The sequence below is a fragment of the Sprattus sprattus genome (assembly GCF_963457725.1).
Source record: "Sprattus sprattus genome assembly, chromosome: 21".
Classification (NCBI taxonomy): domain Eukaryota; kingdom Metazoa; phylum Chordata; class Actinopteri; order Clupeiformes; family Clupeidae; genus Sprattus; species Sprattus sprattus.
This window is the reverse complement of record NC_137919.1, coordinates 7,547,133-7,569,379: the sequence shown is the minus strand read 5'-3', so window position 1 is coordinate 7,569,379 and position 22,247 is coordinate 7,547,133. Positions and strand designations below refer to the sequence as shown.

At 44.6% G+C, this 22,247-nt stretch overlaps 2 protein-coding genes across 2 annotated transcripts in view; both read left to right on the top strand.

The window, feature by feature from the left end:
• Window positions 1–25: 25 nt before the first annotated feature.
• Window positions 26–8,057, top strand: drap1 (DR1-associated protein 1 (negative cofactor 2 alpha)). Its single transcript, XM_080860155.1, has 7 exons — window positions 26–122; window positions 1,345–1,417; window positions 2,034–2,127; window positions 2,808–2,933; window positions 3,469–3,559; window positions 5,787–5,875; window positions 6,280–8,057. Exons 1-7 carry the CDS (start codon window positions 81–83, stop codon window positions 6,446–6,448), a joined length of 684 nt encoding a protein of 227 aa, XP_080716281.1. The 5' UTR covers window positions 26–80; the 3' UTR covers window positions 6,449–8,057.
• Window positions 8,058–11,554: 3,497 nt separating this feature from the next.
• LOC308382453 (mitogen-activated protein kinase kinase kinase 11) overlaps window positions 11,555–22,247 on the top strand; it is a 51,464-nt gene continuing 40,771 nt past the window's right edge. The window contains exon 1 of the mRNA XM_080860181.1: window positions 11,555–12,816. Within this exon, the coding sequence (XP_080716307.1) occupies window positions 12,066–12,816 (751 nt within the window). The 5' untranslated portion in view covers window positions 11,555–12,065. The remainder of the gene's footprint in view (window positions 12,817–22,247) is intronic.

The window sequence follows — 22,247 nt, the reverse complement described above, 5'->3', positions numbered from 1 at the left end:
CTAGTTTCCGAGATCTGTGTTTGGAGTAAGGGGAAATAAAAACAAAGGTGTAGGACTATCTCTGTGTAGGATATTATAAAATGCCCAGCAAGAAGAAGAAATACAATGCCAGATTCCCTCCGGTAAGTTTTAGCTTTACAGTGTCATTTAACTGAAGCGTTTCCAACGTTTGAAGTATCGCTAGAACATGAGAGCATCCTCGGGCGAGATTAGTGGGGCCTTAACGACAAGCTAGCTGTGCTAATTAGCGCTGCTTAATGCTACTCGGTGTTCTTGCATGATGAAATGTGGAATTCCTGTCATTGTGTACTTGAAACAGTATTTTATATGTATTTGCTTCGATGCTACACTAACGGTGTTTCTAGAATCAACAATGTTTTTTGAAGTAAGCATGCAATAAGACATTGGGCTAGAGTTAGGAATCATGAATGTAATGAACAAAGCTACATGGCTAGCTAGCTGGGCCATTTACCTAACGGTTAGCCTGTAGCCTTATCGGTTGCCTGTGCCCACGTTAGTTCGGCAATACCATATTAGCTTAGCATACTTGGCTATCTGAGTAGTACCTCAACCATGGAATAACAACTTTGCTGCATTGTGCTTAATTTAGAAATATCCAACCTCTGTGTATTCAAACTATAAACGTTACTCAACCTCGTCAGTTCTGACTAGGCTGCTGAAGGTAGTTTGTTGTTACTTAACGTCGCAAACACCAGGGTTAACTAGCTTTCTTGTATGGGTGCTAGCTTGTAACTTGAAAAGAAAACCTGTTGTGTTAGACTGGTGCATCCTGTCAGCCATTCCAACCAACCATGCTAAATGAACAGAAAGTTACAGGTTACAAATAAGGGTAGAACAACATCACTACGACCCTCGTAGGTTCTGGGCTCACACCCTTTACCCAGTTGCCTACCAAGTTTGTTAGCCAAATAATTTAAAGGTACCCAGTCATAAACAAAACCAAAAGCAACATTGCCAATGGTGAAGGCAGGTGCAGTTATTACAAGGATGCATATCATAAGTAGGCCAGTTGGGGAACATACAGGCCTTAACTTAACAAGTAAAATGCAAGGGGATTGGAAGAGTTGTTGTGCCTTGCAATGCTGTTTCCTATGAGTCTTTGCAGACACCAGTCAGCTTTCCTTTCATGCCCCTTTAAACATCACACGTGGTAAACATATTGAAAGTTTCTTAATAATCCTGGGATTTTCCTCTGATCTAATTGCTTTGAATTGGTCCCTTATTGTTGCTCGTTATTGGCTTGTTTCAAACTATGTTGTTGTTGTTGTTGTTGTTGTTGTGTCTGTGTGTATAATTCTAACGAGGTTTCATTGCCACTTGTAGGCCAGAATTAAGAAGATAATGCAGACGGATGAGGAGATAGGCAAAGTTGCTGCTGCAGTTCCGGTTATAATTTGTATCCTCTTACTCCACACCCTCCTGCTGAGGAGAGCTGCCAATCACTAGGGAATCCTCTGTACCACTGCCTTGGATAGGTTTGACAGTTTTGTACACTGTTAAACAGTCAATAAGGAGAAGCCGTGCATGACATAACAAAACAGGGGGAATGTTGTTTTGCAAGAAGTCTCATGATCAGGTCATTTAACTAATTATGGTAGACATTAACATGTAAAACGAGTACTGGCATATTAAACGCAACTCTAAGATCACAGGGTGCTTTTTTGCACCATTTTACTGTAGGGGTAGCCTATGTTCATGTATGAAATAGTGCGGGTGGGATAGGGTAGATCTCAAGTACACAAATAGCTTGTCACGTTTACGTGTCAGGCGACTGTTTGAGATGGTAAGCAGAAGGTGCTCTAGGAAGACAGTGGGGTCGTATAATGTCACTGAGATATGCTCAAAGCTTAAAATATGCATTAAATGCAAACATCAAAAGTTTAAAGAAGACTCACTCCACACAGACACACGCTCACACGCACGCACGCACGCACACTCACTCACACACACACACACACAGAGACCTGTGTACACCCTCCTCCCTACCGTCCTTGACTGAGACCCCCCTTCAGCACGGGCCCTGGAGCTCTTCCTGGAGTCGCTCCTGACGAAAGCGTGTCATGTCACACAGTCTCGTAACGCCAAGACCATGACCACGTCACACTTGTAAGTCCTGTTCCCTCCTTCTCTACCCTTTTCTCCATGTCCAGCCCACTCAGGGGCCCTGCACTGAGTTCTGAGAGAAATCTGTCAGCATTCTGATCCATCGAACTGCATCTCACTGTCTAGCTGTCTCTTCTGTGTATAGTGCTAAAAAGACAATCCGGTGTTGGTACACAGTCCTGGTTCTGTAGATGGTAAACAAACAAAGTGGCTTTAACCGACCAAACTATCCTCTATTCCAGCCGATCACCACGGAAGGGAGGGGTGTAATTTGATTGCCTGTTGAGCTTGAATATAAACAACTTTTCGCCAGAATCAAGGACTGTACTTTTTCAGGCATTTCAGCCTGTTCCTATTCATATGCAAGTTTTACCGGTCAAACACAGCCAACCGAGTGCTGTTGACTCTGTTGTATATACTTATCTTTTTTTTTACTACTTTATTTCAAGCTTTCATTCACCAAGTTCCAAACAGTTCTTCACTTTACATCAAATTGCCAGTAAATGTATCCTGAAAAGGGGATAATGGTAATATTCCATGTAATTATTTTATCATTATTTATTAATATTAAATGTGTTGTATATACTCGTATGACATTAGTAGCTCTATGTCATATAATCCATAGGTTAGTGGACCAGGTTGTGCATCCATCTCCATAAATGTATCCCTCCTCTCGTCCATAGGAAGCAGTGCATCGAGTTGGAGCAACAGTTTGACTTCCTGAAGGATCTGGTGGCAGCCGTTCCCGACATGCAGGGGGAAGGGGAGGACAACCACACGGAAGGGCCTGGGGAGAAGGTCCCGCGCAGGTAAGGCCAGGGGGGGGCGTGGCCTCGGAGGAGTTGTGGGACCAGTAAAGATGCGTGTGTTTGTGTGTAGACTTTTGGGCTTGAATAATTTGTATTATTTATTATTTTCATTATTGTTTTTTTTAATTGAAAAGTATTTTTGTTTTTTAAATATGCACAGATATTGCACAGATGCAGATAGAAAAGAGATGATCATGAATGATGAAATATAAAAAGGGGTCCAGTGATTCAGTAATATTCAGTATATGTAATCACATTTTAACACATTTTATCACATACGTATGTTGATTATAATTTTGAGTCTTCTCTGAGTTGTTCCTCCCTGTTCATCAGGGGATTGTACAGAGATAACGATAAGGGAATTAATGGTATCACCTTGCTCTCATGTCCTTATCTCATTCAGTTACTATTTTCTGTTTTGTTCTTTTAATCTAAACATCAGGGAATCGTACAGAGATAACGATGAGGTATTAATGGTATCACTTTGCTCTCTTGTCCTTATCTCACTCAGTTACTGTCTTTCACTTTCCTTCAGAGGTCGCAAGCCAGGATCAGGTCGCAAGAATGGAGGTGCAGGCGCCAAGGGCAAAGATAAGAAGCTGTCAGGCACAGAATCTGAGCAGGAGGTAAATACATAAAAACTATCATGCAGGCTTTCTCATAGACATATCCATGCTGGAGGAACAGTGAGCACTAATGCTGTTAGGGGGTGGCAACATCTTAGGAGACGTGCTAGTGATAGACACGCGCCCCTCATGCCCGAGGACTGTGCTGTCACACAATGCAGGTTCCACTAGCACCGCAGGTGACACTAACACAGCAGGTTACACTAGCACTGCAGGTTACACTAACACAGCAGGTTACACTAGCACTGCACTGCAGGTTGCACTAGCTCTGCAGGTTGCACTAGCACTGCAGGTTACACTAGCACTGCAGGATTCACTAGCCAAGCACTGCAGGTTACACTAGCACTGCAGGTTACACTAGCACATCACTGCACTGCAGGTTACACTAGCACTGCAGGTTACTCTAGCACTGCAGGTTACACTAGCACAGTAGGTTACACTAGCACTGCACTGCACTGCAGGTTGCACTAGCACTGCAGGTTACACTAGCACTGCAGGATTCACTAGCCAAGCACTGCAGGTTACACTAGCACTGCAGGTTACACTAGCACATCACTGCACTGCAGGTTACACTAGCACTGCAGGTTACTCTAGCACTGCAGGTTACACTAGCACAGTAGGTTACACTAGCACTGCACTGCACTGCAGGTTACACTAGCACTGCAGGTTACACTAGCACTTCAGGATTCACTAGCACAGCACTGCAGGTTACACTAGCACATCACTGCACTGCAGGTTACTCTAGCACTGCAGGTTACTCTAGCACTGCAGGTTACACTAGCACTGCAGGTTACACTAGCACAGCAGGTAACACTAGCACTGCAGGTTACACTAACACTGCAGGTTACACTAGCACTGCACTGCAGGTTGCACTAGCACTGCAGGTTACACTAGCACTGCAGGTTACACTAGCACTGCATGTTACACTAACACTGCAGGTTACACTAACACTGCAGGTTACACTAACACTGCAGGCTACACTAGCACTGCACTGTAGGTTGCACTAGCACTGCACTGCACTGCAGGTTTTACTAGCACTGCACTGCAGGTTTCACTAGCACTGCACTGCAGGTTACACTAGCACTGCACTGCAGGTCAACTAGCACTGCACTGCAGGTCAACTAGCACTGCACTAGCACTGCAGGTTTCACTAGCACTGCACTGCAGGTTACACTAGCACTGCACTGTGGGTTAGTTACACTAGCACTGCACTAGCACTGCAGGTTTCACTAGCACTGCACTGCAGGTTACACTAGCACTGCACTAGCACTGCAGGTTTCACTAGCACTGCACTGCAGGTTACACTAGCACTGCACTAGCACAGCAGGTTACACTAGCACTGCAAGTTACACTAGCACTGCACTGCACTGCAGGGGTTTGAGTCAATAGCAATTTGTTCAGCTTCATCAGGCGTTCATAACAACAGAAGTGGCATTGTGATTATGACTGACTGTGGGTGGGACAGATGGCTAGGGTTTCTGTACCTGATGCTGCAACAGTGCCTCCCATTGGTGGATTAGGCACCTAAACCATGGCCCATGAACATAGGCAACTCCAAAAGGCTCTGGCAACTTGCTCTTACAGTGAGTGGCCCAGATCATCTGATGCACTTTGTTCACATAACAGGCAGCATGAGAGGAGTGTGGCAGGAAGTAGATGGGAGTGTGGCAGGAAGTAGGTGGGAGTGTGGCAGGAAGAAGATGGAGTGTGGCAGGAAGTAGATGGAGTAAGAGGTAGCCTGAGGTAACTAAAGTATAGGGGGCATCTCAAATGAGTGAATAATAAAGAGTAGGAGTAGATATGAGCCTAATTGGTGTCAAAACAATGTAAAAGAACCAATGCTTTTGGTATCTGTTGAATCATCCATAATTGTATGCACTTGTGGATGACCCTCTCAAACAGGGTTTTTTCATGTTCACTGAACTTGAGGAATTTAACAACGGAAGACGCTTCGTAGGTTAGCATATCTGTTGTTGAGATTGATTGTGTTGCACGCTGGGTCTGCAGGCCTCTTCAGTTAAAATAAGGCAGTCCTAGGCCAATTTAAGATGTATTGTTGGCCAGCATGTTTGCAGATATGGCCTAGGAAGCTGCCCCACCTGGCCAGTCCAGGTGTGAAGTCCTTTGAAACTTTGTCACATTGCATGGAACACATAACAGCCACTTGAAGGGTGCACAAGTAAACTTCTGAACGAATGCTAATGCATCCACGTCTCCATGGCAACAGGAGGACTCGGAAGAAAGCGAGACAGATGGCGAGGAGGAGGACGGCTCCCAGTCGAGCACCAATCAGCAGTCAGCATCACACTTCGACAGGTAAGGCTCCACCTTTGACCCTGCCCATCATCCGCTTGTGTCGGAAACGCATGAGTGTGTCAGCATTCGGTATGGGCATGCTGTCTTGTGAAGAACTTCCCATTGTTATCTTGTACATGGTCACATTCTGTGCGTTGTGTTGGCTTCTGTGCATAGATGTTACTGTGCTTAAGGCCTATGACATGGGTAAAGTATTTGGGCCTGCATCCTTGAAAGATGAATGAGAATAAATGAGTGTATTTCTCTCTCTCTCTCTCTCTCTCTTCCTCTCTCTCTCTCTCTCTCTCCCTCTCTGTCTTTGGGTTTTAATCACTATTTCTGTGTGACCCCACTGTCTGTGTGACTGTCTGCCTAACTGTCTTCCCTTGTCTACACCCTCCTCTCTCTCCCCCTTCCTTCTGCAGTCACGACATGGCCCCACAGTACACGCACATGGGCACATTAACGGGAAGTGTGGCCCCCATGCAGCCGGCCTCCTTTGCCCCCCACCCCTCGCTGATGGCTACCGCACCCCCCACTGCCCCCGTGCCCCACCCCGATCAGGAAGATGATGACGAGGACTACGACTCTTAGCTCCCCCCGCCTCCTCCTCCTCCTCCTCACCTCCTCTCTCCCTTCTCCAAACCTCCCCCTACTCTTTTACGATTTCTTTTACTCTTAGGTTCTTCTCTCGTCTGGCTGCCTGCTTTGCCCTCGTATAGGGTTGTGTAGGGCGCCTTTGGTGGGGGATTCGATGACCGCAAGTGGCAACTTTAATGCAAGGAAACCCCTCCCCTACACCTTTTTGTGTGTGTGTCCCCTTCCCCTACTGAACACAAGAGATTTCTTGATACTGTAGAGGATGGGCAGCAGTCTCCATGTGAAGACTTAAGACTTGGTTGTATATTAGCTAATGTGTTTGAGTTTCTCTGTTTCATTCTTTTTTTTTATTGTTTTTAATTCTTATTTTATTGTGAAGCAGGAAGTCAGGAAGGAGACAAAACGAGAAAACTTTTAGAATCCAGAATCCAGTAAGTTTCTTGTTGTAACAACAGAAATTTAGAGATGGAGGGCCAACCTTCTGGATTAGTTTCTGGGTTAGTTTAGGAAACCTCCTATTTAGTTTGCACTTTGACTGTTTCCACCAATCATAATGCACACCTAAACAGGAAAGAAACAAATATAAAGGAAAAGAGGCTTTACATATCACCCCATTTCCGACTGTTTATTATAGAGCTATTGCTGCTCTGCTTTACGTTAAAAAAATAAATAAACAAGTGTCCCCCGTACACTGGAAAAATCACACATCGACTCCTCATAATGGAGGAGAGAATAATTTTAAATAATTCATTTTCATCTTGGTGTATTGGCTGTACAAATGTTGCCACAATGTTGTAACGATCGGTCATACACCCCGAGAAATAGGAGCAGTTTCCCAGTTTGTCTTGTTGAAGGTTTCCTGGAAGATCTGAAAAAGGAAATGTAAACAGTGCCAGTCTCTTTGCCGTTTCGTTTGCTGGCTGAAATCTTCACGACAGAGAAAAGTATGGATTCACTAAATTAATTCTCCAACGCCTTTTCTATGCTGTTGTATTGTAAATTGTTTTTTTATTATGAAATCCCCCTGTCAACCTTAACTCGAATCCTACTTCCGCTAAGGAGGGGAAGTATCAGTGAGTGTACGCCAAGGCAACGAGAGGTGTAAACCGTAAACTTTTTAAATGCTCACTTTGGGATTTATCGCCTCAGTCATGCTGCTCAAAAATGGTTTTTACTTCAATATAGTTTCCGTTGTTGTTTATTTTCTTGTCACGGCCACACTGGCTTTCATTGGTTGAGCAGAACGGAGCAGGCACTTGTATGTGAACATGGCCGATCCTGCAAGTCAGGTTCAGAATTGGCTCGGACTGGGGGCTGATCTGGCACTGATCTGGCCCTAATGTGGCCCTGATGTGGCCCTAGTCTGGCCCTGATTAGGCCCTAGTCTGGCCCTGGCGAGGCCCTGACCTGGCCCTGTTTCAAAACTAGTTGCTCTCCCAGGTAATTTACAACACTGAAGCCTCGCTTAAGTCTTCTTATGTACCTCAACATAAAGACTTTTAGATATTTACAATACATTTGTTCTTTTCCCTATTCTTTTACATTGTTTTAATCTGTTCAGCAAGACTCCCCCATCCCCCCAACCCCTCCAATTGTATTTCTGCCCCCCCCCCCCAATGTTCAATTTGAAGTTGTATGTAAACTTTTAACATTCTTTTTATTTTGTATGGGTGAAATAAATTTGAAATTTCAATATAGAACCTGGTCAATTTGTTTATTTTTTTCTGTCAGCTTGTTACATGGTTAAAGTCTCCAGCCACAGGGTAGTATGTAGTCTAGCTTATATAAGGACTCTTACTGAATGTTAGCATTTGGATATACATCTATTGGATATATCACATCTGTGAAGTCGTACTATATTTGACCTAGACACACACATTTGAAGCGTGTGTATGTACTGTATGTCTGTCTCTCTGTCTGAAAGAGGAAAAGTATGTGAGTAAATATTGACCTACATTAAAAAGGTTATCCACACTCTATCTGCTCTCTCTACAGCACCAGCGCTGTGTGCTGTTTGCTTTTCGACCACCACCCTTCCTTCCAGAAATATTTCCTTAGGTTGTCGGGTACAGTCTGCCAGTTTGCTCCCAGCAACCCGCACCAGAGTGCCACATCGTGCCGTCCGTCGCCCCACTCATTCGCAGCACCACGGCACTTCCGTCAGCACGGTAATTGATTCTCTCCGACCCACCCAGACGACCGCATTCCCTCCCAAGTCAAACGGAGGCTATGACTCTTCGGACGAGGCCTGAATGAACTGTGCACCACTTGGGTGTAGTAAAACAAATTTCTGTAGAAATCCAGAAGTGATCTTTTTTTTTTTTTTATGTAAAACCTCATGAGCCATAAGTGAGAAGTGCTAATTTTATTAAAGTGTGAAGTGAAGAACCAGCTGTTTTTCACTACACACGCTATGCCATAATAGCCCAAACAGATGTTTCCCATCTAATGCAGCCACAACCTTGTCAGAATATAAACCAGAATCTGCTGTTTCCTTTTGTATCTCATTAGTGACTACATTATGGTGCCCTACTCCATTGGGGGTTATTGTGGAGCACACAGCTGCTGTTGGGGAAACGAGTATGAAATGTAGTATGAAAAGGTGAAAGATGGCCACCAGGTGTCTCAAGGGAAAGGGAGGAGAAGAGTAGGGCTGGCCACAGAAGAAAAAAAAACAAGGGCTTTGGCTTCTTTTTTTTTTTCCACCAACTGGGCAGGAGCGTTAGCCTAGCACGCTGCCTGCCCATATCACCAGCTGAGTGTTGTAGCAGCATGCTCTGGAGAGTGGTTGATTTGATCTGAAAGATGGTTGGATATGAAGCAATAACTTTATTGATCCCCAAAGGGGGTTGTAGAAAACTGCAATTGGTCAGAATATAATTTCACACCATGTTCCGTTGCGGCTCCTGTGTAACTAAGACAACAAGATGGGCACAGATCAGTAGGGCAACATGAGCGCCATTGAAGAAGTAACATTTCTTCTTTTACCCAATAAATAGATTTAAATCACTTACTATCCCAAGCCCCCTTACCGTTGTCTATGGCGTTAAGTATTTTTGGCTGACTTTGGCCCAGTCTCATCAACAGGAATTCTTCTAGACCGTCCCACTTTTTTTGAGGAGGTAAAGACAAGCCTTGGTGTATACGATGGCAATGTGTATAGACCGAAATACAGTACCACCAGAGGTAACTTTACATAAAGATGACTTTTAGTTCTCGGAAGATCACACAAGAGATCTTACATACGGCTGTCAGGCTGGAACAAAGTTACAATAGAACAGAATCAGTACAGAATGGCTTCTGACTTTAGACACACACATTCTCTCTCCATTCTTCTCTTGCCCTTAGCTGCTGAGAGTGTGCACCGAGTTTGGCCATGTTGTGGCGACCACCAGGCCATGAAAACCCACACACACTCACACACACACACACACTCTCTTTCTCACACACCACCAGGCCATGAAAACAACGGCATCCTTCCTGCAGACATGATGAGTCAGCGCCCGGCCACTGCTAGGGAGGAAGAGGGGTGATGGTGGTGGGGGTCGACCGGCGGGATTGGAGTTAGAGGGTCTGGAGGGGGTTGGAGGCAGCAGAGAACCAGACAAGCACCTGCGTTGTGAGAGCAGGAGCCACCGCAATCAAAAGGGACGGAGACGGAAATACACCATTTCCTGTGACCACGTAAAAGTAAAGGTCACCCCCCCCCCCCCCTCCAGCCCTGTGACATACATACAATGTTACAGTTAGGATCCCTGTGAGTGCCAACAGGTGGGGCTGAAGAGATGCTTAGATCAATTTTGGATTCAGCCCAGCAGTTATTAACCAGTGAATTAACTACTTGGTAGTCCACTTGTTACTAAGATCAGCATTGCATTTGATCTAACAGCGGTCTCATACTTTCCATTCATATGCAGTGCTGATAAGGTGTCTAGTCAGTCATCTCATTGTTGTTCACTGAGTATATTGACTGCACTACATGTGTTTGGACCTTTCAAACAGTGCTGCTGCAGCTGAAGTGTAAAGGCTGTACCGTCTTGGTGACCAGGACAAAGAACACATAAAATAACTTTGGTATGTCACTTCTGGGGCATTTATGGGTAGTGCAGAGCAGTTGTCTAAGTACACTTATCGGGTAAAGTGTCGAGATGCATGCAGGTACACTTTTTCTCTGTTGTTCCCTTTAGTCAGTTAGTCAGCCACGTCATGAGCAAGGGTACAGTAAGTAAGTATAATCCCGTGAATTACTAGAACTGGGCGGGTGAAATGTGTAATGTCCTTTGTTTTAATTTGTTCCTTTCTCCAAAACAGAAGGACTGCCTTTGGTAGGGCATTTGTTATCAGCGAATGGAGGGAGGAGACGATGGAGACGAGAATCGCGTTGTGTCTGTCATCTGATTCTTTTCCTGCTGGGAGAGAGAAAAAAACGCGTGCGAAACCCCACCCTCTCGCTGACTGTAAGCACGGACGTAGTGTGGTGAGAGAACGGGACGAGAGAAGGCGTTAGAAGGAACGGGAACATAACAAACGCACAAAAAGATAACAACGATTTCTCGGATGTCTGTCTTTAACAGCTCACGAAGATCTTGGATTTTGTCTGTAAGCTGATAGAGGATTTGAGGAAGTAAATGCTGTCCGCTTGATGTGCGTTTCTCTTCAAAAAATAGACCAAGTCAGTTTGTATGGTCCTTCCTGTTCAGAAAACTCGAAGGAAAGAAACTTCACTTTCTTCATGTGATCGTCCAAGTTCTTGACAGCGTCCGTCATCTGCGCAACAATCACACGATGGCACCTTGAAGATGCAAGAAGTGTCGGAATATTATAACCGAAAACCGGGTCGTTTTTGGCCAGGACTGTACCCACTTTGTGAAAGAGCTGACCAACTTGCCGTAAAGCACGGGAGCGCAAACTTAATGCTCCTTTCCTGCCATTCTTCTCGACTTCTCTCCGCTTCCTGCTTGTGGTGACCACGGCACTTAACGACTAAAAATACAGAAAACTCTAGATGGACAACTGAATCGAGCTGGGATTATTTCGGTCATTTCGCCAGACAATGCGTTATCACTCAACATTTATAGCAGTCTGGTTTATGTTGTTGCATTGTGATTCTTGCAATTGCGTTGTTGCAATAGAGACATTCTCAGAGTTATCTTATGATTAGAGACTAAACAGGATTTTTATGAATATTTCCGGTTTGCAGTTTTAACTAGTAAACACATTGGATGTGCAGTGGTAAAATACAATCAGGCTAATAACCAGCAAACAATGCACAACACGAACTCTTAACAGGAATAGCATTGTCAATCATGCCTTTTTACGCACTGGCACGGTTGACCAAGTTCTTGCACACAGTGAGCCTTTGTGTTTGATCTTTGTCATTTTATATGGAGACATATGCATTCCATGTCTGCTCTTTTCGGTGATATCAGTTCAGCTACAGCTAAACACGACTCTGTGTTTGCTTGCCTGGCTTCGGAGGGGATTTTACAAGTCCCCGATGAGCCCGCTAAACGCAGAGGACAGGGAGAGCGGAGTTATAAAGTATGCGTTTGTACTTTATTTTCAATATCTCACAGTATCGAGCCCGGTTTAACCCATCGACGTAGGTTCCATGGAGCCATTAAAGAACATATTAGCTCGGGCCGGCTCGCTGTCGAACTGGAAAAATCTCGAACAGTCGCAAAAGGGAAACTCCGCCAATCCTGTATGGACCGCGCTTTTCGACTATGAAGCGTCTGGCAACGACGAGCTCACCCTCCGCAAAGGTGACTTGGTCGAAGTGCTGTCACGAGACTCGGAGATATCCGGAGATGAGGGTTGGTGGGCGGGTAAGGTAAACAATAAAGTTGGCATATTCCCATCAAACTACGTCTCTTTCAAGCCAAGCGGCTATGACAAACTACAGGGCACCGGAGTGGTCGGCCCAGCAGTTGTAGCCGAGTTTCAACCCGAGGCGGTGGATTTTCGGGATCTAAGCTTGCAAGAGGTTATTGGCGTGGGTGGCTTCGGTAAGGTGTACCGTGGGACGTGGAGAGGGGACCTGGTGGCTGTGAAGGCTGCCCGCCAAGACCCGGACGAGGACATCAGCGTCACAGCCCAAAATGTAGTGCAGGAGGCTAGGCTGTTTGCCATGCTCACTCACCCGAACATTATCGCCCTGAAAGGGGTTTGCCTGCAGGAACCGAACCTGTGCCTCATTATGGAGTACGCCGCCGGTGGCCCGTTGAGCCGGGCCTTGGCCGGACGTCGCATCCCCCCACATGTCCTTGTCAACTGGGCCGTGCAGATAGCCAAGGGAATGCTCTACCTCCACAGCGGGGCCATTGTACCCGTCATCCACAGGGACCTGAAGTCAAACAACAGTAAGTTCATCGCACGTGTTTCTGTGTGCAAGATTAACTTTTTTTTTTAAATGCTAGATGTTTATTTTTCACGTTTTACAGACTAAGATGCTATTGTTTTTCGTTGTTGTTATGTAGCCTACTTGGGAAAACTACATTACAGTTGGGCTGTTTTGTAAGATACCAGGAAGTGTGTAGGCCTTCCCAGATTTGGTTTTCTTTTGATACTTCAGTCAACCATGTTGCCCAGGTACACTTTTCCAGGTCCCTTTGGTTTATGATTGCCATTGGTTCCGTTGGGCAACTCAACCCCGTGAACCCGGAAGTGTAAGATCTTCAGTCAATCACTCTGTCAGCCAAAAACTCAGTCCTGTGTCTAGACAACCAAAACTGACTGTGATGCAAAACAAATGGCCCATTTTTAATTAATTGGGCTACTTCCTTTACAAAATGTAGGGGACAAAGAGAGAGGCAGAAATGGGGACACTTTTTCACCGTTCGGGCCAAGGGCCCAGTTCTGCTGTGTTTTGTTCTGTCATACTCAAATTTGCCCTCGTAAGCTCCCTTCAAAAGCATGGGAAATTGTGCTTATCATTCAGAGTAGTTCGTACACTGCCCTACACCAGAGAGGAGCTGGCATCTAAAAATGACTCGTGCCGCTCAGACTACTCCAAAACGGATGAAAAATAGCAGCTTGATAAAGGAGGCAAAGCTGAAGGGCAAAGGTCAAGAGAAGTTCCAAAAGGTCCAGACTAACTTAGAACGGAATGGACTTTGTAAATAGTGTGGACATGTGCGTACATGTGTATGAAAGTGTCTTGAGTTTTAAAGCAGTTGCTGTTAATTATTTACGTTTCAACTTTTTTGACTAGTGTAAAGTTAGGTAATATAAAGTCTAATACATGTTTCTCTTTCGTCACATTCAGATAATATTGCGTTCAATGTGTGTCAGTATTTGCAGGGATGGATTAACGAACGGGCCTACCGGGCCCAGGCCCAGGCCCAGGCAGGGGCCCATGAGCTCAGGGGGCCCCTAAGCCAGGGCCTCTACATGAAGTCGCTGTTATGTATCTCTTATTTGTGGTTGGAAAAGGTGTATTTTGTTCATTTGCTAATGGATTTTATTGAGTGTACCTGTGTTGTGTTAGAATATGTGCATGTGCGCCAGGGGCGTAACTATAGTCAATGCAGCCAGCAAGCTGAAGGATACAGTGCAGTAGGCAAAGTAGAGCGCTGCTTCCTAAATTTTGACGATAATATGGATGTTATAATGTCCCTAGTTTAATGCAGCAATGATCAAGGAAGATTCTTTTTAGGACCATTAAAGAAACCTTATGTTATACTGTATATTCCCTCAAAATGGCAAACCTGTCTCTGTCATGGTTGTCATCATTTTTAGGGGGAAATCGTCAGTGGCAATCTAACACAATTATATGCTTATCGTACATACATTATAGACACTATTAAAAAGCCTATTCAATTAAATTAATAGTTTCTTATTTAATTTGTTATTTTTGTCATATACAGATATGTAATGACGATTGCTGGGTAATCTGTATCTTGTTCGCCAATGTCAAGTCTCTATTTGATCATGTGACGAGACGATACGGTATAGCTAGTTTAGGCGCATAATCTGAACGTCAAGACCTGAGCACAGCCAGAGGCACAGTACACTTCCCGAACGACGCCTTTCAAACATAAAAGTGGTGATGCATGATTTGACAGGATAGCCAGCCCATTCAGCCTCTCCTGCCCAGGTAGGTCTTAATCCGTTTCAATTTGGGAAAAAATCACTCCGCTGTAGCCCTGTCACATGTAATGTCAGAAACAATAGCAGGGCAGTGCACCGAAGGTGGATGTTATGGAGTAAACTTTTGACCTTTTTACTTAAAAATAAGTAAAGTTAAATCCAACACATTGTTGGTAAAATATATACGCCTAATGGTGTTTGTGTGTACGCGCGTGTTTTGCGAGCGCACAATTCTTTTTTAGCGAGGGGGGGGGGGGGCTTTAACATGTCCAGGCCCAGGGGCCCGTGGTTTCTTAATCGGTCCATGAGTATTTGTAATATAAAAAGTGAACACCTCTTACTCTCCAATATCTAAATAGTTCCATTCAATTTAAATAAGGAATAAAAACAAGTTGCACATACAGCAGATCTTAAAAGGCTTTCAAAATGAATCTGGGTGGTAGAGGAGTCAGTTCAGCTATCACAAGGTTGCTAGTTCTATCTAGACTCCTCCTCACCAAGTGTCAAAGTGTCCTAGAGCAAGTCAATGAACCACCAACTGCACCTGATGTGCAGGTTGGCTCCTAAGATAGTAGCGTCCGCCATCGGTGTGTGGAAGGGTAGATGTCACTTCAGATAGTAGCGTCCGCCATCGGTGTGTGGAAGGGTAGATGTCACTTCCAGCAGCGTCCGCCATCGGTGTGTGGAGGGGTAGATGTCACTTCAGATAGTAGCGTCCGCCATCGGTGTGTGGAAGGGTAGATGTCACTTCAGATAGTAGCTTCCACCATCGGTGTGTGGAAGGGTAGATGTCACTTCAGATAGTAGCTTCCACCATCGGTGTGTGAATGGGTAGATGTCACTTCAGATAGTAGCTTCCACCATCAGTGTGTGAATGGGTAGATGTCACTTCAGATAGTAGCCTCTGCCATCGGTGTGTAGAAGGGTAGATGTCACCTTAGATAGTAGCCTCTGCCATCGGTGTGTGAATGGGTAGATGTCTCTTCAGATAGTAGCTTCCGCCATCGGTGTGTGAATGGGTAGATGTCTGAGGCATTAATCTGGCATCTGCTCTCTATTAATGCATTTAATTTACCATTCCCTTCATCCATGTAGAGATGTGTCCTGAACCACCTCCACCTCCGATTCAGCCTTCCTTATCCTTCCTTGTCCTTCCTTATCCTTCCGTATCCTTCCTTGTCCTTCCTCTGTAGCCCCATGAGTTTCCTTCATCCTTCTCCTATGCGTGGTACACTGTTCTCCTATTACAGGCCTATGTGTGTGAACTTGTATTGTGAAGGGGTCATCCTACGGGATGTGTGTTCACCTGTTTGGGTATTTCACTCTACCAGATGCATGGTTTGCTCTTGGTCTTTTTTTGGTCGATCTTTCTGTCCTGATCCGGCTTCAACCATCTCTCACCCAAGAATGTTTCCTCATACTTGTCAATTTTATTTTACCAAACACCAGCTTGTCCTGCAGCTTGTTGTCCAATAAGCAGAGGTTTCCATGTGGGGTTTTGTTCTCCACGTGCAGCCATGGCTGAGAGCACACACAGTCCCCGCTCTGTGCTTCTGGGAGATGGGAGATGTTATCACCTCCCCAGTCAGACTTCTCCTAGCCCCCCCGCCCCCACTTGTCTGTTGTTTTTTAATTCTTTTGCAAAATGAGGGGGCGAAAGACAGGGGAAAAGCCTTGTCTCAGACCTGCCCTTACTTGTCTCTTTGGCTCAGCTGCACAAGAAAGCAATATCCTGTTGTCTTTTGTGTGTGTGTGTGTTTGTGTCTGTTTCTCTGTGTGTGTAAGTGTGTCAGAGTACTTTTTCCCGCCCACCGTGTGTGTGTGTGTGTGTGTTGTGGAGAGAGCTGGGGGTTGGTTTTGGCCCTTGTGATTTTGTTTCCCTTGTGATGCACTTCAAAAAGCTGGACATTGCTGTTCACCATCAAACAGACAAGATCTCAAGCAGCCATACTTCTACCATGTACATAGTTCACTTATTCCTTCCATGTACACAGTTCATTTTCCCAGTTTGCATGTACATTTATTTGGTTGGCATGAAGTGATAAACAGGTTTGGTATGACACACATTCCCTTTACTAGTTTGTATGCTCCCTGGGTGTTGAATCTGTGGCCTTGCTGTGGCTAGAAACCTGCTGTGGCTAGAAACCTGCTGTAGCAGTTGAGCAATAGGAGTATAATTTAGTCAGGTTCACATGAAGCCCCTTTAAGGGTGACATAGTCCAGTATCCGCCCGTTTAAGGATGGCATAATGCTGTACCTGCAGGTGCTGATACTGTAGTCTTTGGAAAGGGCTTTCATCATTTCCAAAAAAAGACCAAAAAAACAGAAGAGGTCTATTTCCAGCAGTCTAACCCATTCTCAGAAGCATTATTTTATACCTTTTACATTTTTCATGTTCTTGTGATATAAAGTTCTATGCGTATCTTGTATGTTCAACAAAACTTGCAAAGCTTTGCCATAAGATGATACACCAAAGTCCTGCCAACTGAAAAAATAAATAAATAAAAAAGCCTTCATAGGTTCCAGTATAGTGAAACAACATAGGCCTTTTTGTATTCCTTCACACACCTTGCGGTCCTAAAGCCCGTTGTCTCTGCTCTTTAAGGCTCTGATTCTTACGCTACAGCTTGTTTCCACAGTATCTTTGTTTGGCTCGCTCAGCCTCTGCTCCAGGGCCCGGCCCTCAGCCCTTGTCTCAGCCCCAGCCTGCGGGTCTGCCAGGGTTCATGGGAAGGTAAGGAAGAGAGAGAGAAGGAAAGAGAGAGAGAAAGAAAGAGAGAGAGAGAGGCACATGCTTGTAGAGAGGCAGCCAAGCGTAAGGGAGAAAGAGAGAAAAGGAAGAACAGAGCCGGCCGCCATCACATCGTTTGAAAAGAGCTGCTGTTTATAAAAAAAGTGGCACAAAAAAACAAAACGTCAAAACAATAAGCGGGTGCCGAGAGTTCAGAGTGTGTGAGTGAGGTCAGTGTGTGTGTGTGTGTGTGCATCTGTTTCGATCCATCTTGGGGAGTGTGTGTATGTGTGTCTTTTATTTTGAGCAGTTATCTGTGTGAACTTGTTTGCGAGTCCTTACAAGTGACTCTTTTGTCTAAATTGACGTTTCTCAGAAGCGGAACTGTACCAACAAGGATTTGGATGCAGTTTAATAAGAGGCCAGGACGGTCCCTCCCTCCATGTCAGCCCCACTCTCAGAAAGTGGAACCTTTTCTCAAGCAGGTGATGGGGTTGACTTGTTGATATGAAATGCCTTTGTACAAGGCTGATAAGTTTGACAAGGCATGATAATGCACGCTTTGTCAAAAGTGTACAGTCGGCCCCTCTGCAAAACTATTTAGCAATGGAGCAAAGATGACAAGTGTGGAAATAGTACTTAGCAACCGGGGTCAAACGAAGAGATCTCATGTGAGTAAATCCAGTGATACTTTTCACTGGTGCTTGCAACGGTGTCCATCTGTTGACGTCCTGACCGCTCTATTTCCAGGGTTATTCTGAACCTTGCATGTCTGAGTAGCTTGGATCAGATTGTATCTTAAATGAAAAGAAACAGTCTGAATCAATTCACTGCTTGGGCTTGAGCATTGTTGCCTGAAAGATGGAGTCCACCATTCCAAAAGTTGTTGAAATTTGAGCTCAGCCAATCAAGTGACACCCCTCCCTTCCATGCTCCTGAAGCAACGTGTTTATTGGCAGGAATTGTTTAGGGCACGGTCCGAGCCATTGTGTTTCCCGTTGAAAGAGCTAGAAGTCTTTTTATTACACGGCTCTTCTTAATGCTGTAGAATGCTCCATTCACTTGAATGGGGCTTCCCAACGTTCTGCGGTCAACTATTTTCCGATAACTGACCGTTGCTATGGACTTAATGACCGCTGTCAAGGAAAGTGGCCTTTTTGCCTCTAATTCACGTCTTTCGTAGCACTCCGCAAGTAGTACGATAACTTATCAATGGAGTTTCAGCGGACGGTTGAGCAGCTGTGTTCTAAAGAATGTTCAACTGTCTTTGAAGTTCAACGTCTTTGGCGAACTATTTCTCTCCTTTTAAACACTACGTATAGTAACAAATGCATTGTAAAAAGACACACGGTGTTAAGTAATTTGTTTGTTTTAGTTGTAACCGTATAATAAGCGGGATAATGTATAGAACGCCGGTCATTGTCGGGAAAATAAGCCCCTTCAGGGTGAAGCAACACCCCTCCGCTTTCGCGTCGGGGTGCTGTTCGCCCTGTCGGGGCTTATTTTCCCGACAATGACCTGCGTTCTATACATTATCCCTTACATAAACACCAGTTCGTTTTGGGTGCACACACTGAACGGACAGAGGCCTGACCCTTGACAAAACGTTTATTGAATTAGAATTGTGGACTACTCCTTTAATAAGTTTATTATCTTACCACTGTTGTCAGCATTGCTGGGATCATAAAGATATATTACCTGACCGTCATCAGTCGGTCATATAGGTTTAGTCGGAGTTTTTTAATTTTTTTTAATTTTATTTTTTTTTTTTTCTGTTTGCCGATTTTCTGTCAAGGATTCCCTGGACACTGAAACACCGGGGTGCACTAAATTTGGTGGGCATGAAGCCCCACTAGATTGGCGTGGAACCATTGATTTTCGTTTTGATCCGTTGCACCCCCGTCGGACTGGACCCCTTTTAAAGAGGGTAGGGCGATTCAGTTTTCTGTGAATAAGTCGAAAACCGTAGGGCTTAGAAGGACCACATTTTTTTTGTATGTTGGTCTTAACAGGCCACGTCAACCATTCCACTACAACTTATTTCATGTAAAGCACCACCTAGTTACAAATGAAAAAGTAAAAATGAAGTGTTGTAAAAAATGTTAATTGTAAGTTGACAAGGTCAGAACTGCACGAAATCGGAGGTGTGGGATCATTATGACACCTTCTGACGGCACGTTAAGTTTCGTGGAATTCCGTTCACGGGGGGCATGCAATAAATTGATTTATATGATTATACACCAACTGGCCTGTAGGTGGCGCGACACAGTTTTCTTCGAATATCCCGAGAACCATAGGGCCTTGGAGGGCCAAATTGTTCTTGTATGTTTGTGTTAAGGTGCCATGTCAACCCATACCATAACCAGTCATTACATGTATAGCGCCACCTAGTTACAAATTTAAAAGCAAAAATTAGGCGTTTTAATCGCATATATGTCAAAGTCCTCGAAAAATTACCAAATTTGCCAGGGACATCAAGCCTGTAACCGTCCATCTTCGGTAGAGTTTTTGTCCATGGATGGAGCAAAATGGCTCTGTAGCGCCCCCTAGAACATTGCAAAAAAAAACTTACACACGTCTTCATCGTACACGTCTTCATCATGCTTGGACGCACCAAAAAGTCTCTTGAAGCCATGGTGGCAGGTCCACAGGAAGTCGGCCATTTTGAGTGGAAGATGCGTTTTGATGGCGTTTGCACACCTCGCATCTGATCGAACTCCTCCGACAGATTTAATGGTAACGCCTTGAAATGTGGTCATCATTGTTTGATCCAGAGAAAATTTCTTAGGGTGGACGCTGGATCCGGCCCGAACGCATACATATGCCTGACTGATATCACCTATAGCGCCACCTGTTGTTGGTTGGAAACTTTCCACACCTCTTTATGTGACCTGTTTTAACAAACTACATTGCAAAAGAAAAATATACCAAAACAATCCACAAAAAAGTAGTACACAAAACATTACATAACCAAATCATCAAAATCTATCACAAATAATTCCTTTAATACATTAAAATGAAACACAAAACCAATTTGCACACACAAAACACATAAAAACACACAAACACACAAACACACTGACAACCATGTCTCATTCTGTGCCAAATCTACTGAACAGTTCGTCGGTCATATTTTGTAACGCTTTGCGTTACGTCTAGCTGTTCACTATATTGATGGGATCAGTATCGGCTGAATTAGTTCATTATCTACGCACTGGTTCTGTATGTAAACAAAATTACACGACAATACGATGAATGTTGTGCAAGTCTGTTGAATGGCAGTGGTGGTGAAACAGGCCATGTGTTGTTGGAGGAGATGCTGCTGATTAGACAGGTTTCCTGAGGAGAGTGGACTGAGTGGAAGGCCATGGAGACAGACCTCTGGACAGACCACTGGTCACCGGCATGCCTCTAACTAAATCCCACAGGGAAACATAAGCCTGCCCCCCTCCCCTCAGACCCTCTCTCTCAGATTCAGATTGGCTTTATTGGCATGACCGTATAGATACAATATTGCAATAGAAGAAAAATAAATAATAAATATATGCACACATATTTTTTTCTTTATGCCTATATGTTAACACATCATTGGCAAAAAATAAATGCAAATATTAAAATGTAAAAAATCACTCACTCTATCTCTGTCTCATGCCCTTATGCCTCTCTTATGCACACTCTCTCCCTTACGGTCCCCTTCTCTCTCTTTCTCTCTCTCTCTCTTGTTGTCTCTCTCTCTTTCTCTCTCTCTCTCTGGTTGTCTCTCTCTCTCTCTCTCTCATTTCTTTCTTTCACTGTTCAATGACTGCTAAAAAAAAAACATGGACTGCACATGCTCAATGAAAGGGAATCTACCGGAAGGGAAATACATTATTCTTTTTTTTAAATGGTGGAGAAATCCAAATATGGGCGGTTCTGTTTACTACGCATGCTCTGGCTACCTTTTTGCCAATATGGCCGACCGACTTTGGCTTCATTTGTTCAGAATGTAAGTGCCTGACACCATGCTGTCCGTGTGTTCCACAGTCGTTGGTCAAACCCCTCACTGTCCTGCTCCATCTTTCTCTCTCCATTGCCTTAGTCCCTGTGTCTATTCTTTTGACACATACGCATACTCTCTGACTTTGAAAGACTCTCATTGTCTCTTTCTCCGTCGTTCTCACTCACTCCCTGTCTCTCTCTCTCTCTCTCTCTCTCTCTCTCTCTCTCTCCGCCCACTCCCTCTCTCTCTGACTTGCTTGCATACTAATAATAACAGACATAAGCCTCCACAGAAACACAATGTAGGCTAGCACTGCACAGTAAAACATACATAATCTGGCCCCAAGATTCAGGCAACAAGGCAAATACTCACACAGGCCCCCACATACACACTCACACACACACACGCTTCTTAAGATAGCTGGAAAATCGTGGGAAAGTGCCAAGCCAAGTGCTCACAGAGTCAGATTCACTGGACTCTCTCAAGAAGCAGCCCAGTTACATTTCGGATCAATGTTCAATCCACAGAACCTTCCCAGACACACACACACACACACACACACACACACACCACCCCTCTTCCGCAGAATCACTCCCCAACACACACATACCACTCTCTCACTCCCGTCAAGGAGACAAGTATCTGATACATCAGCCTACCAGCATGTTTTCATTCGTAGCCTAGCTGCTCTGCACTGAAAACATCTCCACTGTTTAAAGCCTGCACTCACAACGCTCTCATTCTCTCTCTCGCTCTGGCACACACACACACACACACACACACACACACACAGTTACACACATATTTAAACACATTTACACACTGACAGTCCCTCACTTGATCACGCACACACGCAAACACACACATGCACACACGCAAACACACACATGCACACACGCAAACACACACATGCACACACGCAAACACACACATGCACACACGCTTACACACACATGCACACACGCTTACACACACATGCACACACGCTTACA

Excerpts from the sequence above, each read along its gene's own strand:
- drap1 (XM_080860155.1), top strand. The coding sequence starts at position 81 with ATGCCCAGCAAGAAGAAGAAATACAATGCCAGATTCCCTCCG. Across the intron at positions 123-1,344 it reads ACAATGCCAGATTCCCTCCG|GCCAGAATTAAGAAGATAAT; the intron begins GTAAGTTTTAGC and ends TGCCACTTGTAG. Across the intron at positions 1,418-2,033 it reads TGCAGTTCCGGTTATAATTT|CACGGGCCCTGGAGCTCTTC; the intron begins GTATCCTCTTAC and ends ACCCCCCTTCAG.